This window comes from Myxine glutinosa, chromosome 1, assembly GCF_964187855.1.
Source record: "Myxine glutinosa chromosome 1, kmMyxGlut1.1, whole genome shotgun sequence".
Taxonomy (NCBI): Eukaryota; Metazoa; Chordata; class Myxini; order Myxiniformes; family Myxinidae; genus Myxine; species Myxine glutinosa.
Genome location: NC_136261.1, coordinates 93,906,515 through 93,925,374, shown reverse-complemented (window position 1 = coordinate 93,925,374; position 18,860 = coordinate 93,906,515). Strand labels below are relative to the sequence as shown.

The 18,860-nt window shown below is 41.8% G+C and overlaps 1 protein-coding gene across 3 annotated transcripts in view; it reads left to right on the top strand.

Annotated features, from left to right (window-relative positions):
- The window catches only part of LOC137426438 (circadian locomoter output cycles protein kaput-like), a 225,003-nt gene that overhangs the window by 171,869 nt on the left and 34,274 nt on the right, over positions 1-18,860 (top strand). For all 3 annotated transcript variants that reach the window (XM_068114990.2, XM_068114981.2, XM_068114996.2), the window contains 3 exons: positions 6,289-6,371; positions 16,477-16,583; positions 16,824-16,971. In XM_068114990.2, coding sequence (XP_067971091.1) covers positions 6,289-6,371; positions 16,477-16,583; positions 16,824-16,971 — 338 coding nt within the window. The remainder of the gene's footprint in view (positions 1-6,288; positions 6,372-16,476; positions 16,584-16,823; positions 16,972-18,860) is intronic.

The following is an 18,860-nucleotide window of genomic DNA, read 5'->3' as shown; positions in this document are numbered from 1 at the left end:
AAGGGTTCTAAAGGGTAATTCTGAGGGGTTCTAAAGGGTAATTCTAAAAGGTTTCTAAAGGGTAATTCTCAGGGGTTCTAAAGGGTAATTCTAAAGGGTTCTAAGGGATAATTCCAAAGGGTTCTAAAGGGTAATTCCAGTGGGTTCTAAAGGGTAATTCTAAAGGGTAATTCTCATGGGTACTAAAGGGTACCTCTAAGGGGTTCTAAAGGGTAATTCTAAAAGGTTTATAAAGAATAATTCCAAAGGGTTCTAAAGGGTAATTCTAAAGGGTAATTATAATGGGTTACAAAGGGTAATTACAAAGGGTTCTCAAGGGTAATTCTCGTGAGTTATAAAGGGTTCTAAAGGGCAATTCTAAAAGGTTTCTGAAGGGTAATTCTAAAAGGTAATTCTCGTGGGTTCTAAAGGGTAATTATAGGGGTTCCAAAGGGTAATTCTAAGGGGTTCCAAAGGGTAATTATATGGGGTTCTAAAGGGTAATTCTAGAGGGTTCTAGGGGGTTCTAAAGGGTAATTCTAAAGGGTTCTAAAGGGTAATTCTAGTAGGTTCTAAAGGGTAATTCTAGTGGGTTCTAAATCGTAATTTTAAGGGGTTCTAAAGGGTAATGCCAAAGGGTTCTAAAGGTTAATTTTAGTGGGTTCTAAAGGGTAATTCTAAGGGTTTCTAAAGGGTAATTCTCATGGGTTCTAAAGGGTAATTCCAAAGGGTAATTCTTATGGGTTTCATTCGTTTATAGGCTTTGCCTATTTCATATTTAAAATGCCAAATGAAACGCTTCCTTCGAACATGGGTGCGATTTTTTTTTTATATCAAGATTTATTATACCGATTTACACATTTTAAAATGCTTTTTCTGAACTTTATCAATGATCTCTCCAACTCTGGAAAATCCTCTCCATCTTTTTACTGTTGACTCCTCTCTCTGCCGCTCCATACCTCATCCCTCAGATCGGCAGTCTGCAACCTCCTCACTCTCTGCAGACCTGGACAAAAGTCACAGACTGGTCAAACAAGTGGAACATGTCTTTCAATCCTGACAAATCTCACACTTTCACTATGTCTCTTCGAAAAGACCGTCTGGAAAACACTCCCATCTACTTTCTCAACAATCCTCTCCAAGAAGTTCTGTCATTCAAGCTTTTGGGTCTCACTATCTGCCATGATCTTTCCTGGAAAAAACACATTTCCAAGCTGGCCTCCAAAGCCAGTGGCCGACTGGGCATCCTCCGTCGTGCGAAGTCCTTCCTTGGCACACCTCAGAGTCCTCACCACATACAAGGCTTTCTTCCGCAGCTCAATGGAATACTGCTCTCCCCTATGGGCTGGTGCTCCTGCCTCACACCTAGCTCGGCTTCACGCTGTTGAAACCAACGCTTTTAGAATCATTTGAATCTCCCACGATGAAGCTAACTCTGAGGGCCTTTCACTCACTCACCGCAGGCAGGTTGGTGGTCTTTCTGTCTTCTACCGACTCCTCTCCGGCCTTGCTCCCCCAGCTCTGTCTGTGTGCTGTCCCCCAAATATTTCTACAAGTCGCACAAGATCTGCCAGCAACCCTCTTCTAATGAAACTGCCAAAATCAAGTCTCTCTGCTCACCTTCACTCTTTCATTCATCTTTTCTCCTGCCTCTGGAACACACTCCCTCACTCTCTTCAATCCCACTCCTCCCTCCAGGTCTTTAAAACAGCTTTTCACCCCCATCTCTTGTCTCCCCCCCCCCATCCAAAACCTTGATCTTTTCTACCCCCATTAATTCACCCTAGATCTACTTTTTTGAAATACCGACTTCTTTCCTGGAAGTCCTAGCAGTGTCCATGTGTTTTATACCTCTCCGCCCTCCCCCACCTCCTTTTCCATGCCTCCTCCCCCAAAGCCCTCTCTCTCCCACAGTTCCCCTGACGTCCCTGCTCTCAAATGTTGTACTTGTGTGCTTCCCTCTCTTCCCATCTTGTCTCCCGCTCCCTTTATCATATGTTTTATTTGTCCGTTTTTTTTTTTGATTGATGTTAGCTCTTACACGAGCCTCGATCTTGTATTAAAAAAACAAAACAAAAAAAAACAACCCATGGAATCGGAATCTTATTCATCTTTTTTTCTTCTTTTTGAATCACATTTATATAAATGTACATTGTTTTTACAAGATGTAGACCTTCCTCGGAAGCAATACCATAAAACCAGATGTTTAAATGATTATTATGCTCAATATAAAAGTAGGGGAGGGGTTTGTGGTTTATAAAAAATTAATGACAGTCGATTTACATGGTGAAAAAAAAGAAAAAAGAATGGCCATCTATTAAAAAGTAACATTTTACAAAACATTACAATGTATGTATATCCTTAAACTGGGAAGACAATGGCAAACAACCCAACATAACGTTTGCCAAGAAACTGCTTCGGAAGCACCCACGCTCTAACAGATTATATTGGGACATCAAAATCAGAAATTCCTTAAAGAGTAGCTCGGTGGTGGATTTAACAGTTAAGTCAACTGGCTTAGTATCTTAAGGTCCTGGGTTGAAGAACCAGCTCTGCCACAATAACACCATTCACATTTACACAACATTCTGAGGTAGGCAAAATGAGTACCAGCTTGCTGGGTGTGAGCCAGCTGAGTATCCTATGTCAGAGTTGCGACCTGTCCAGAATTGTGCCCCACAGCCAACGAAACTGCATTGGCAGCCTTATGCGTCCGATGGCACGAGGAGGTTCATCCATCCATAATCTCTGAAAAAGATTATTATGTCACAGATTGAATAACAAAGGTCAATAAGGAAGGCATTTCTATTTGTTCAAATTATTTTTCTTCTTCATTTAGATACTCAATTGTGTGTACACAATTTGTGTTTGCATTGTTAGCTCAACAATATATCACAACTTACACACCATTGACTTGGGTTGGGTTGACTCAGCCTGTCATCCTTCCGAGGTCGGCAAATTGAGTACCAGTTCACTGGTAATTCCCCGTTTGTCGTAAAAAGGCAACAAAAAGGGTTGGCGGCAGGAAGGGCATCCGGCCGTAAAACATTGCTTCAAAAAGGGGACCAAAAAACAACAACAACCACGGTGCCCGAAAAAGGCCAACCCCCGCTTGCGGGGAAAAATGGCCTCTAAAGGTGTTTTTTTTGTTTGTTTTTTTACACACCATGATACTTAATTGTAATAAATGGCCAATCAAGATAGGACACTGCAGAAATAAATCCCTAATATTATCCCAGCCTCAGTTTCTTTGTACAACCTCAACTCGACTGGTGGTGGCATATGTTAATATGCCATGTTCATACACAAGAAAACTTCATTTTAACATTCTAAAATTATTTAAGCACTACATTTGGCCTCTAATTAAATCAACATGTGATAATTTTTACAAATTCAGATGATCCATCTTATTTCAGGGAAACAAATCCTTATTAATGAGCATGCAAAAGAAGGAAAATGATAAACAAACTGAAATAAAACAGCAGCAAATAATGGTATTCTCTTAAACAGCATATTTAACTGCTGCTACTATAAAACTGAATGTAGATGGCTATTTCCACAATAAATGGTCATTTTGACAGACCCTACTTTGAAGTGTATTCTTGACTGGATATGTTGGTCGAAGAATGTGAGCTAAATTCTGTTTGAGAGCACATGTAATAAAGTTATAATGGAAATAAAATCATCGCCGAGTAGTGCCTCGTTTCATTTGTGTGGGAGTGTAAATACTAATGAATAAAATGTTACTAATTCGTAAGTGTGTTGTCCGTCAAATTGTTACGTGGGTAATATCATGTCATTCCCAAATCGGTAAGCATGGTGAGCACCGCTGCACAATCCATTGAAACACGGTTTCTTAGCAGACCTCACTTACCCACTACCGGCATCACAAAACAATCGCTAGTTCCATGGGAATCTCGGCACTACGATCTGTCCAATGTGTTACATGGGTAAGCAATTACGTGAGTAATGTTACTGAGTTTTATTGATGGCCTAAATTAAAATGGGAAGTGGTAAAAACATCCAAAAACATTGCTCTCGTTTCATACCAGTCCTCTTCAACCACGATAAATATGCTGCTTTCCCAAATTCACTACATCTCATAAAAAAATCCCTACCCATACTACGAAAAGAGACGGTTTCCATCCTCACCGCATCGGTAATCTCGCCACGTAACGGACGACGGAACAGGCGATTTACAAAGTAGGCCTTATTTGACATTTGTGAACGGAAGGTATAAGCACCCCTGCATATTTTGTTGCAAGCATAAAATGTGTACATCTTCCGACTATTTTACAACTCTGCTGTCTTACTCACGCAATATTTTGACGGACATCATTACGTGGGTAATGAAGTTTTGCGGTCTCTCCAAAAAAAACTATGAAACAGAAATAGATTGAACTCTAACTGAATTGAAAGAACTGACCGTAGTGTTCAACAATAACTAAAATAACTAGAACGGGCACTCGGTAGAGCGCATACCTTCGCCGCAGCTACTGTTCTGTACTTGGCATGGGAGTGTAGGGAACAGAACAGTGAACAGTTTGGTGCTGATTTCATGCAAATCGGATAAGAATTGACCGAGTTATGACAAAAAACGCACATTTTGCAAGGTCGTGACCCCCCTGACCTTTGACCCCCAACCGCTAACAAGGGTAATGTCTTCACTGGGTCATGTCGTATATCACAAGATCGGGCATTGAATTCTGAACATTTTGGCATTAGTTGCATGCCAATTGGATAAAAATTGACCGCGCTATGGTAAAAATACGATTTTGACCTTTTCGTGACCTTGACCTTGACCTTTGACCCGATTGCTCCCAAAATCTAATCAAATGTGTCCCGTATAATAACCAATCATCCCACCAAATTTCATGCAATTCGGTTGAATACTTTTTGAGTTATGCGAATAACATACACACACACACACACACAGACATACAAATAAATACACAGCGATCAAAACATAACCTTCCGCTTTTGCGAAGGTAATTATCACCCAGATTTCAAACAGGGCCAACCTGAGAGACATGATCATGATGTACAATACAACAGTACACAAAAAGTGCTTTCTGTATCACACTCTTTCATACAATACACTCCCACACAAATGAAACGAGGCACTACTCGGCGATGATTTTATTTCCATTATAACTTTATTACATGTGCTCTCAAACAGAATTTACCTCACATTCTTCGACCAACATATCCAGTCAAGAATACACTTCAAAGTAGGGTCCGTCAAAACGACCATTTAATGTGGAAATAGCCAGATATATTAGTGGGTCTTGGCATTGTCGCTACCTGCTCAAATGCAAGTGCCAAACAGGCTATCCTGGAACAAATGTGTCACAAATGATTCAGAACGACTTGAATAAACTTTAGATCACCTATGATTATGCTCACCTTTGTAGTTGGGAAGATTTAATCTTGAAAAAACGAAATTATCCAATTTTAAACTCTGTACTAATCATGCTGGTCCTCCATATGTTGGCAGCTTTGGCCAATAACTCACGTACTACCTCCACCATCGAAGGTGGACAGACGTTGGGTTTTCCACCAAATTTGGTGGACAGGTTGGGCGTGTGACAAGGACGAATTGAATCGATTTTGGTGAAGATCCGAATCCGGATATGAGAGTTTATAAAAATTCGAAGTTATTATTCACAATTGAGAGATGGGGCCAAAAACGATATATAGCATGATGTTTCAAAAAGCTGTGGACAAGTTATGACAAAACTAGGTGGATGAGATGGATTGTTGACAGGAACAAGCCGATTCGATTTTGTTTCAGGTCTGGATCCAGATCTGGCCTATCAGTGGGATACAAAACATAAACTATTTAACCTGGCGGAGGTATGTGCTCTACCGAGCCCCGTTCTAGTTTATCATGTTTTCAACTGGGAATACCAATAAGAAAGGATCCTTACCAGTTTGGAGCAACGCTAAATGCTCCACAACCCTTATCTCGTGCTTTCAGCTTTGCTCCAAATTGCGAAGGAATCTTTCTTGTCCAGTTTTGTTTTCGAAACATTGGTGATGTTATTTATTTTCTGAAAGTGAATGTTTGAAGATGAATTATTGGCCGTTCCCCACTTTGTATATTTACCCCATATTTCCTCCCATTCCCCATCAAACTTCCAAGATTCTTTTTTCCATTTTTTCCCCCCCATCAAACTTCCACCTTTATCATCCTTGTACTCGCTGTTCTTTCTTTTTCACTTTTAATTGTCACTCAGTAGCAAAACTCAAAACTTTCTTTCAGATGTCAGTTAAATTTTTGTGTTCTGTTGTACTTACTGTGAGCAGGAGATGTGTGTGGTGGAGGAACCAGGCGAAGAGTTCACCTCTCGCCACAGTCTCGAATGGAAGTTCCTGTTCCTTGATCATAGGTAACAAAATGGCTGCCACATAAGGACACACTCCATGTAATGAGTTCGCTCTGTTTTCTTAGGGCTCAAGTGATGGGTTCCAGTATACAAGAGTTTAATTCTGATAAATCGCCCATTCCGGTGCTGTGCAGTTGGAGCACAGCATCCCGGAGCATGCCAACCTTCAGAGGTGATATTAAGCTGCTTTTTGCCTGCTTTCCAATGAAATGGATCTCATGAGATGTTTCGCAAAAATACCGGCCTTCATGTGGTGGGACTGAAGCTAAGATTTCTGGAGCTTTCATATGATATGACAAATCCTTTAAGTAGAAGATAATGAATTGCACAATTAATTCTTGTAATGTTAATTAAACAACAACAACAGCAAACCTTTTAAGACCATTTCCCCTTTTTCAGGAGGCGCTGTATATCGTCATTGCCGGGCACCGAAGGGGGCTCGACAATGACGCACGCTGAAAGGGAGTACTCAGTTATCACTCTGGTTGTTTGTTTGTTTGTTTTCTTGGTTGTTTGTTTGTTTTCTTGTTTGTCCGGGCTATATCTCAGCCATCCTTTGAGCTAGGAAGCTGAAATTTCGGCACAATAGTGAGCAAGTACTTTGTCAAAAACGGTATTTTTTGTTTTTTGATTAATCAATTAATTGATGAGTTATTTAATTATTAGCGATTAATTAAGTACTTATTTATTTCCTTTCTCTTCTGGCCATGATCTCAGGCACCTTTTGAGCTATGAAGCTGATATTTGGACATGCCAATGACTAAGTGATTTCGCTGCAAAAGCTATTTTTGATTTATTGATTAATCAATGAATCAATTAATCGATTAATTATTTAATTATTTGATTAATGACTAAAAAAAAAATTTCTTTTAAAGTTACAGATTCTGATGAAATGGTGTTGGTTTATGTGTTATATCAGCGAATTGATTAATTATTTCATTTTTTAAATGACTTTCATTTATTTACTAGCAGAAGTACCCAGCATTGCCGGGTGGGGGAGGGGAACGGGGGGAGGGGAAAGGGGAGGGGAGGAGAGGGGGGGAGGAGAGGGGGGGAGGGGGAGGAGAGGGGGGAGGGAGAGGGGGGATGGGGGAGGGGGGAAAGGGAGGGGAGGAGGAGGGGGGAAGGGAAGGGGGAGGGGGGGAGGTGGAGGGGGGAAGGGAAGGGGGAGGGGGGGGAGGTGGAGGGGGGAAGGGGAGGGTGAGGGGGGAAGAGGAGGGGGAGGGGAAGTGGAGGGGGTAGGGTGGAGGGGGAGGGGAAGGAAGGGGAGAGGGGGGAGGGGAGGAAGGGGAGGGCCAGTCAACAATGACGTTGCAGTTCTCATGGTAGGAGAGCAGCACAACAATCGCGACATCGTCCTGCATCTTCGCAACAACAGCACGAAGCGGATTTTGGAGACTCACCGATCCTGTGATGCCCTCCAATACCGGCGTTGCCGGGCGGGGGAAGGGAGACCCGTACATTCCCATCCCGTACATTCGCCCTCTCGACTCGAGCTCACTCGGACAAAAGCCTCGCACAAATTACACCGTGAAGGCCCAATGGCCATGTCTATGCCACAAATCAAGTACGTGAGCGAGTCTGGCGCACTGAATTGAAAATATATAGAACGCTCATACTCCGTGAAAAGTGAAGCCGCCGTGTCGCCATCTTTGGTTAGCACGACTCGACCAACTCGCTTCGCGGATCTCGTTTGTTTTGAACGTGTCCCAGATTTTAAAAGCCAGACAACTGTTAAAATGCCATTTTGTGGGGCAATAAACTGCTCCAATCGGTTATGGAAGGGTTGTGGAAAGACGTTTCACAGCTGTTTCAAAGACGTTTAATTCATATCGCACAAAATAGACACAAAACACGATCGCACAAAAGGTGAAAAAACGCAATCGCTTTTCGCTCTAAATTACGTGCAAACGCGTGATGGAAATCACCATAGCCCAGCATCGAGTGCCAACCAAGATGGCGCCCGGTAGCTGCATCTCCACCTATGTGGTGTGAATGGCAATGGTCATTCTATGCATTTTCCGTTCAGTGGTCTGGCAGCGAAGATAGAACATCACCTGATTGCTCTGAGCGAATCAGCGAGCTGCTCTGGCACAGGCTGAGATTCTGTGTATAATGTTCCTCACTGAAATGCGCTGAGGTAAATATGAATTTAAAAAATGGATCTCGTCAAATATTTTTAGGTAGACCATGTCCTTCCCAGGCTCAATGGCCATGTCTATGCCAAAAATCAAGTACGTGAGCCTCTCCGTTTAGGAGTCTATCGGTAACATACACACACACACACACACACACACACACACACACACACACACACACACAGTGTTTTATTTATATAGATTTTCATTATTAATTATTTATTTATTTTCTTTCTCATCTGGGCAATATCACAGGCACCTTTTGAGCTAGGAAGCTAATATTTGGACATGACAGTGACCAAGTGATGTGGCTACAAAAGATATTTTTGATTTATTGATTAATCACTTAATCGATTCATTATTTATTGATTAATCAATTAATTATTTAATTTTTTTCATTAATGCCTTATTTAATTAAATTTCTAAAAGATACATCTTCGGATGAAGCACTAGTGGTTTAGTTATGCTATTAGCCAATTGATTAAGAAAATATTTTATGATAACCTTTTGATTTTAATTATGCAATTAATCAATCAATTATTGCGCACCTCTCCCTCCAAATACAGTCTCTGTGAGCTGCACTGCGGTATTGCCAGGCGCCAGAGGCGCCCCGGCAATGCCGCGCTGGAGGATATTTAATTATTTGGCATGGGGGCGGTGTACTTTGAATGTATCTGTACTTGTTTCATACTTTGTCAGATTAGCCAAATAAACATGGATAATCGATTAACAACACAAATTAATTCCATTAACAAAGACCTTAATACTTGTGTTTGCAAATGTATCACTGTTAGACATGGAATGTATAAATATTGAAGCAAAATCTTCTACTACATAAGAGATGTTGGTCTGTTGCCATTTTTCTGAGTTAGCTTAACGGATCTTCGTCAAACTTTCAAAGGTTCATCAGTGAGTGCCTGGGAGTATTTTAGGGCAAAAAAAAAAAATTTATAAAAATAAAAAAAAGATCGTTTTTTGGAGTTAAAAAAAAAAATCGCTCGATAGTGCCTAAGGCTTTTAAAATTAATGACAGTTATATACAAGTACACATTCACTTAAATAAATACAAAACAATCACCAGATATTTGAATACAAATAAATCAAACAATTCCGGAAGTGTACGAAGTTGGTAGTACGGCTTCTTCTTCTTCCTGATCGGCATCACACTTAACTCAGAAACGTGATGAACGCCGCATTCACCCACCAACATATATATTAACCCCCTCTCGCCCCTCTCCCCACTCTCCTCCCCCCTGCCCTCCCCTCCCCTTCCCCCTCACCCCTCCCCCACCCGGCAACGCCGAGTACTTCTGCTAGTGTCATATAAATTTTACATTACACAACATTAACAAGATTATCAGCATCAGCATTAACATTAACAACAAGATTACTATGGATGTCTAACTTCATAAATGGTCGAATTTTTTTGGTTTAAATTCTTCTTTTTTTTTTTCTTTTTTTTTTGTATACTGAATCGAGGCTCGTGAAAGAGCTAACATTTATTTCACAAACAAATCAACCAGACAAACAAAATATACAAAAAGAGGGAGCGGAAGACAAGATGGGGAGAGGAGGGGAAGCACACAAACACAACACCTGAGAGCAGGGAGAAGCGCGGGAGGGAGAGGGCCTGGGGGGAGGAGGCGTGGGAAGGGGGGGGGGGGGGGGATTTTTCACATTTTGTTGTGTTACAGCCTGATTTTAAAATAGATTAAACTGAGACTTTTTATCACTGATCAACACAAAATCCCCTAAAATGTCAGTGGAATTTTTTTTTTAGAAATCTTTATGAAATAATTAAAAATGAAATACAGAAATATCTAATTTACATAAGTATTCAACCCCCTTAGTCAATACTTCATAGAAGTGCCTTTGGCAGCGATTACAGCTTCGATTCTTCTTGGGTATGTCTGTCTCAGCTTTGTACATATGAATTTTTTTTAATTTTTTTTTGTATACAAGATCGAGGCTCGTGAAAGAGCGAACATTTATCACACAGAAAGACAAACCGACCACATAACCGACAAACCGACACATAAAACAAATAACATCGGGAGTGGTAGACAAGATGGGGAGAGAGGGGGAAGGACACAAACACAACATTTGAGAGCAGGAACCGAGAGACATGGAGACATCGAGAGATCTGTGGGAGGGAGAGGGCTTTGGGGGGGAGGCATGGGAAAGGGGGTGGGAGAGGCATAAAACATATGGACATATGAACATTCTTGTTCTGAATTCATTCCAGTGTTGCTTTGGATGTATTTTTGGGGTCATTGTCCTGTGGAATGTAAATCTTTCCTGCAGTCGAAGATATTTTTCACTCTGAAGTAGGTTCTCCTCTAAGATTTGCCTGTATTTGGCTCCATCTATTGTTCCCTCTATCCTTACAAGTCTCCCAATCGCAGCCACTGAAAAGCATCCTCATAGCATGATACTGCCGCCGCCATGCTTCACGGTAGGGATAGTGTTAAATGGGTGATGAGCTGTGCTCGGTTTATGCCAGATGTAGTGCTTTACATTCACGCCAAATAGTTCAATTTTCATCTCATCAAACCACGTAATTTTTGCCTCATGCTCTCAGAGTGTTTCACGTGCCTTTTTGCAAACTCAAAGCGTGCTGTCATGTTCTCCCATCTCAGCCAAGGAACTCTGTAGTTCTGTCAGAGTGGCCATTGGGTTCTTGGTCATCTCCCTGACCAAAGTCCTTGTTTTCCAGTTTTTTTTGTTTGTTCGTTTTTGTATACAAGATCGAGGCTCGTGTAAGAGCTAACTTTAATCACGAAAAAAAAAACCCGACACACAAAACATACAATAAAGGGAGCGGGAGACAAGATGGGGAGAGAGGGAAGCACACAAGTACAACAGCAGAGAACAGGGACAATGGAAGATCCGTGGGAGGGAGAGGGCTTGAGGGGAGGAGGCATGGAAGGGGGGGGGGGGGGGTGGGAGAGGTATAAAACACATGGACACTGCTAGGACTTCCAGGAAAGAAGTCGGGATTTCAAAAAAGTGGGTCTGGGGTGAATTAACGGTCGTAGAAAAGATCAAGGTTTTGCATGGGGGAAGATAAGAGATGGTGGTGAGCATCTGCTTTAAAGACCTGGATGGAGGAGTGGGATTGAAGAGAGTGTGAGAGTTTGTTTCAGAGGCGGGAGTAAAGAGGAATGAAATACTGGAGGTGAGCAGAGAGTCTTGATTTTGGCAGTTTCACCAGAAGAGGGTTGCTGGCAGATCTTGTGCGACTTGTAGAAATATTTGGGGGACAGAGCCCAGAGAGAGCTGGGGGGTGGGGGGGGGGGGGCAAGGCCAGAGAGGAGTCGGTAGAAGACAGAAAGATCACCAACCTGCCTGCGGTGAGTGAGTGAAAGGCCTTGGAGTTAGCTTCATCGCGGGAGATTCCAATGATTCTGAACGCTTTGGTTTCAACAGCGTGAAGCCGAGCTAGGTGTGAGGCAGCACCAGCCCAGAGTGGAGAGTAGTACTCCATTGAGCTGCGAATGAAAGCTTTGTATGTGGTGCCTAGCTTAGTTGTGCCAAGGACTTCACACAACGGAGGATACCCAGTAGGTGACTGGCTTTGGAGGCCATCTTGGAAATGTGGTTTTTCCAGGAAAGATCATGGCAGATAGTGAGACCCAAAAGCTTGAGTGACAGAACCTCTTCAAGAGGATTGTTGAGAAAGTTGATGGGAGGGTTTTCCAGACAGTCTTTTGGAGAGACAAAGTGAGAGTGTGAGATTTGTCAGGATTTAATGACATGTTCCACGTGTTTGACCAGTTTGTGATTTTATCCAGGTCTGCAGAGATTGAAGATGCTGCTGCCTGCCGATCTGAGGGTTGAGGTATGGATCGGCAGAGGGTGGAGTCATCAATCAGCAAAAATATAAAGAGGATTTTCCAGGGAGTCGGAGAGATCATTTATGAAGATCAGAAAAAGCACAGGGCCCAGAACACTGCCTTGAGGAACTACGGTCTAAACAGGAAGGGGAGTTGAGTGAATTCCATTTAGAGCTACACGTTTACTACAACAGGAGAGGAAGTCTGCCAGCAATGAGTGGAGATTTCTATGGATACCATTAGAGGAGAGTTTGGTGAGCAGAAAGGGGTGCCAGACTATCGAAGGCACGAGATATGTCAAGGGAGACGGCTCTGATTTCCTGTCTCGCATTGAGGACCTCCATCCATTGTTGATACAGCAGAAGCAGCATTTCCAGAGCAGAGTGACCTGGTCTGAACCCAAATTGATGATCTGAGATCAAGCCATTGGATAAGAGAAAGGATTTAATATCAGAAGCAATGATGGATTCCACGACCTTGTTGATGATTGGTGTCAGGCTGATTGGTCTGTAGTTGCAAGGATCTGTTTTTGCACCTTTTTGTGTGTTTTGCACCTTTTGCACTCTGTTTTTTGTTAATCATGTGAATTAAATATGAAAAAGATAAGTACAAGTTTATATGTGGTGTACCTGCTGCATTTTGGATCTACCCTGTAATTATCTTGCAATTAAGAATATAGCTGTGATAATAATCAAGTTGATGAATGGATAATCAACACATGGAATCCACAGGCCAGTTGACATTCTTGTCTATCGTGTGTGATTTCTGATGTCCAAATGAGCTTTTTGCAGCACCCAACCATGAAGAAGAAGCCAAGCAGTTTAGCCTTTCCCTTGGTAAAATTACCAATTTTACTTGACACCATTCAATTTCTCAAACTATGGAAGCCTATGGTTCACCAGTCAAAGTAATTCCAAGATTGCAAAAGTACACCTATTCATGATAAACTACACCCATATATTTACCAACTTTTCTGACAAAGCTGATGAGCTGAGTGGCAAATGATGTATGCAAGTGGCCATTACCAACGTCCAACGCTTTTGTACTATTCCGCAATGTAGCATATAAATCCCTCAAGCCTAAGTTCTGTACATTTGTTTTCGTGTCTAAAGCGAAATGCTTAAACAGTCAACACAACAGAAAACATTTAAGATACACACATTGAACTTTTCCTTCTACACCTTTTTGTCCTTGCCACGGAATTGTTGATGTCCCTGCATCATTCTCTTTATTGGGGCAGGGAGAATCTCTGTCTTGGTGAGGGTGAGAAACATGAGGAGCACATCAGAGAGCATGCCCAATAGTGTGCCTGATTGAGCACGATCTGGCTCTTTGGAGGCCCAGCTAATTTGAGCAGGTATGTGCATCCATCTGTTCCAGCCCTGGTGCGGTTGAAGTGAGGTGGCAGCAACAAGTGCTTGCAGATTATCCTCTGCCTGTAGGAAGGTTGAAACACCACACATGATTGTCTGCGATGGAGGATGTTAATAGATTCACGTTCAGCTCGGGCTTTGTACTAGTACAGCAAGGTGTGCCCCTTGCCCAGGTAGATGGCTCCCAAAATGGAGATCATCGTCAAGTCATCACTGTGGGAGTTTATTGCAAAGAGAAGACAGACTTATTCACTGCAGCAGCTAATTGCATGCAGAAGACAAATTGCAAGCTTCAAACAATGTTCACCATCAAGCTATTCTATGTTCCAGCTTTTCCCTCCCACTGAACACCCCTTATTCCATTCTAATTGCACCCAACACAGATGGGGTAGCTAAGCAAACAGACTGACTTCTTCCACCAAGGCACCCGTTGTCTGCCGGCCAAGATGGAAGCAAAATCCCATGTGTTGTCCATGCATTTTAGTAAAATGACCAGCACAAATATCATGGACTGAAGACACTTCATTGCACTTATAAAAGCTACTTATCATTTGCTGATTGTAACAATATCCCTCTTTTGCTAAACCCAAGTTGTCTTTGGTTTAGCCACATTTTCAAGGTAATATCAGAGAATGTTACAAGCTGGTTAAGGCCGAAAAAAATATATTGCTGGTCTCTGGTCAGATCAAAGTTCCAGAATTGATGCGGCGATGCAGTTTTTTTTTTTTTTTTTTGAAAAGCATGGATTGCACATATAAAGGTGTTGTTTTTTGTGTCATGCCTTGTGGTCCTCCTCATCTGCCGTGGCGCCGTCCAGAGAGAAATTAAAGCCGGCCAATGGGACTGGTAGGCCTTTTTGTAAATAATGACCACAAGCTTAAGTTATTTTAAAATGTATTTATTCTGAAAATCATTAAGTTCTTCAAGCATATTATAGACTGCCATTTCGTTCTCGAGATCGCCTCGCCGTACCGTCAAACATTTCAATGCGTAGATCGCGTCAACACTGCGCATGCGCAAGTGGTCTAACAGGCCGATGGTCTCCCACGATCTCTTCTCCCAGTCCACCAGATTATCACAGACACTTAAAACTTAATGACAAACGAGATAGGATCCAGGCCTAACTAACGAGACCACCCACAGCTCTCTAGGCCTTCTGGTTGCTTCACACGAACCCGACAAAGAACGTCTTCGTTTCAATAAATGACAATATCCAGCCGATTGGATTCATGACGGCACGGCACACAAAACTACTCATATCTTTGGAATGGCTGGTTGGATTTGGACAAACTAAACGTAGTTTTGTAGGGGAGAACCGTGCGCGAACGTCGATACCAATGGCGACCATTTTCCCGAAATAGCGCGCCGGCCCGGCAACAACAGGCGCGCGCTGTTGTCGGTCCCTTTGGAAATTTAAAAAAAGAAAGAATTGTTGATGCGCAGGGTCAAAATCGATGCGCGCGCTGACCAGAGACCGGAAATATTTTTGCCTCGGCCTAATCTACCTGATTCCCTTGCACAAAAAGTATGAAGGTAGTAAATAATAGCAGCACTCAATCTTTTCCCTGAGGTCTCCAAAATAGCAAGAGCAAATAACATCCAATTCAATGTTTCAACACTGTAGTAATGTAATACCAATCATGTTGAAATTTCTACAGAAGCCATAAAGTAAGAAAAGTTATATTCAGCAATGGGATTTGGTATGAAAATCATGAATTATATATCGAAGAATGGGATGGTACAGTTGTTAATCCTGGAGGCTGGCTATAAGATCTCTGAGATGCTTACTCGTGACTGGATCAGGGATTCTACATTGGCAATAACAATTACAGTGATGTTGGCTTGAGAGAGAAGTGATCTATGGTTTCCTTTTATATTTTTGTATGCCAAATACATTTTCACTTCACGTACACTTTACGTATGAGAAGACAATGTTGCCGGAATAAAAACAAGGAACGCTGCATCAAAATAATAATTGTTGATAGCTGTGACTTTAGCATTCAGGTGCATATCGTGGTTTTGACCAATTGTGGCGACCTCTTTACATACCGATTTATTTATCGTGGGGCTTAAGTTTGACCAATGTCGTTTTTTTGAGCTGAATTGTGACGGTTAACTCATACCACGAGGATTTCGCTGTCTTTTGCACACAATTAATAATAATGCTGAAGGATGCGTAAAACGATCGACAAAAGTGATTTTTTAAAAGTTATTGGCAGAATGATTAATAAAAGAAACACATCGACAGATTACAAAAGAAAACTATTTACGAGATTAATAGGGGAGGAATTGTGGGGGCTTTATACACTTTACAGAAGGGAGGGACCACCTTTAATCTGCATCAACGCAGCAGGAGACCTCACGTAAAGCCGATTTATGTTTCTTTTACATGCTTATTTCATTTGTGATGTGTTTATTTTTGGCTGCCGCTCACCATCTATTTTCTCAAAGCCCAGGAACCTAACCCCTTTTTTTCCTATCGGCCCTTGTTTTAACTATCTATATCATAACTATTTTCCAGGAATGTAACCCCCCACTTCTCCCCCCCCCCCCCCCCGCAACATTTAAGGGTTCCTGGCCTTTTGCAGAGTCACATGAACCAACCCTATTGATAAACTCTGCTTAAGGTGAATATTCGTTTTAATGAATGATCCTTGGAACTACATATTAATGGAAGTGTATTGTATGTGAGCACTAAACTATTCCATAATTGATGTAGATAAGAACAACACTGCATCAATATCAATTGTGTTATTGGCAGGGCTCCCCCTATCATTGGCTATCTGCCTTTTGAAGTGTTGGGAACGTCTGGGTATGATTACTACCATGTGGATGACTTGGAGCACCTTGCCCACTGCCATGATCACTGTGAGCTGCATGCCGCACCCATTGTATTGTGCCCAATTCAAGTTGCAAAATACACACGCTTCTATTCATTTCCTTGTTGGAATAAACCCATGTGCATGCCCAATCAATGCATGTGTGACTTGCTGTGCATGCAAACATTGTACATTAACTAGCTGATTTTTTGGCTTTTGCTGCTTTCTGCTGTACTTAAAAGCACGAATATAGTTGCTGATATAGTTGTTATTGTTGCTTGTTTTGTAGTGATGCAGTTTGGTAAGGGAAGATCTTGCCATTACCGCTTTCTGACCAAAGGGCAGCAGTGGTTATGGTTGCAAAGTACCTGCTACATCACATACAACATGTGGAACTCTAAGCCAGAGTTCATTGTATGCAGGCACACCGTTACCAGGTTTGTACACAAGCATGCCTTTTTACCACGACAATTGTGCATACTTTTTAAAATCCATGATCTAATTAAGGCTCGTAGTGGGACACACACACACACACACACACACACACACACACACACACACACACACACACATACACACACACACACACACACACACACAATTATTTAAAGTGTTTGCTTCTTTGACATATGCACTCCTGCACCGCTGAACTGAATTAGCTTAAAACAGCAACTTGTGCTCAGGGATGCAAGGGTAGAAAAGGTAGTGAGAGAAGGGATATAAGTGGGAGTGGATGACATGGATTGAGGGAAATGCATGATGGGGTAGAGGGAATGGGAGAAGGGGTTGCTGAGTAGATAGATTAAATGGAGTAACTTTTCAGGCATTAGCTGCAATGGGCCATCTACAGGGTGAGTCATAAGTCCCAGGACACGGTTTTAGCTGCTTATACAATATTTGTTTATACCATGTATTTATACTGGTTTCTTTTTTCTCAGATAATACAAATAATACATTAAACCAAGATGGAAGACATCAGTCCATTTACAGTGGAAGAGAGGCTGGTAGCAGTGGTGTGGTATCACGAGAGCAGAAACACAAACAAGGGGATGAAACCGGTGCAAGAAGACTTCGAGAAGCGTTTTGGAAAACCAGCACCATCAAAATCAAATCTTAATCTTTGGGGAAAATCTTGGTCAAATCTGGGATTCGTCAAATCTTCATTTCAGACTGGAAGTGTACTCGACAGCAAGCACAGCGGACGACTAAAGTTTGTGATTTGGAAATTCAAAACATTCAAAACATCCATTGTCAGATCTCCAAAAAGATCATTAAAGAAACGTTCTGCAGAGTTGGGTGTTTTATATTCATTGTTAAATCGCACAATGAAAGAAAACCTTCACACGAAACTATATAAACCAACTGTCATTTGTGAATCGTCAGATGCAGATCATGAAAACAGGTTGACAGCCTGTGACAGACTGCTGCAGCACTTCAATACAATTCGTAAAAGATCAAAGGTTATCTTTTGTGATGAGTGTGAGTATGCTGTCTACCTCAGTTCATCCCCATGCAATATTTACTTTTGGAGTGATGCTAATCCACATTATGTTGAAGAGGTGCAAGACCATCCACCACCTGTTATGGTTTGGGTGGCGTTATCTGCCCACCACCTCATTGGTCCTGACTTTTTTTGATGCGTCGGTCAACCAGCAGGCATATCTGCATACGTTGGAGAATTACCTCACACCTGAACTTGAACGACGTGAACTAGCCCATGAGACTTATTCTTAGCTGGATGGGGCACTTGCGCATCATGCATGTGTGGTATTAAATTACCTCAATCAAGTTTTTCCAAACCATTGGATTGGCAAGTCTTCGCCAACACTTCTGTAGCCACCACACTGTCCTGACCTGACCACTTCTGACAACTCTCTGTGGGGGACGTCAAAGCTAAGGTTTCAGAACATCCCATGGCATTTGTTTATGAACTGAAACAACGCATTCAGGAAGCATTTGGTACAATAACACATGGTATTTTGTGTAAGTTTCACCACACTGGGAGAAAAATTATCTTGTGCCGTGACAAAGGCGGACGTCATACACATGCACACGCTGTCCAAGGAGGTACAGCATTGTAATTGTTGCATTACTGTAATGTTATTATTACTCCTGTTATTATATATTACTGTTATTACTGTAATATGTTATTATTCTTGGGGATTATGGCTCACCCACCCTATTACATGTTATAAACAAATTTTGTACAAGCAGCTAAAACTGTGTCCTGGGACTTATGACTCACCGTGTTGTATATACTGTATAATCTATCTATAATTCCAGTAATCTCTGTGTGTATGTTTGTATGTTTGTATGTTTGTATGTT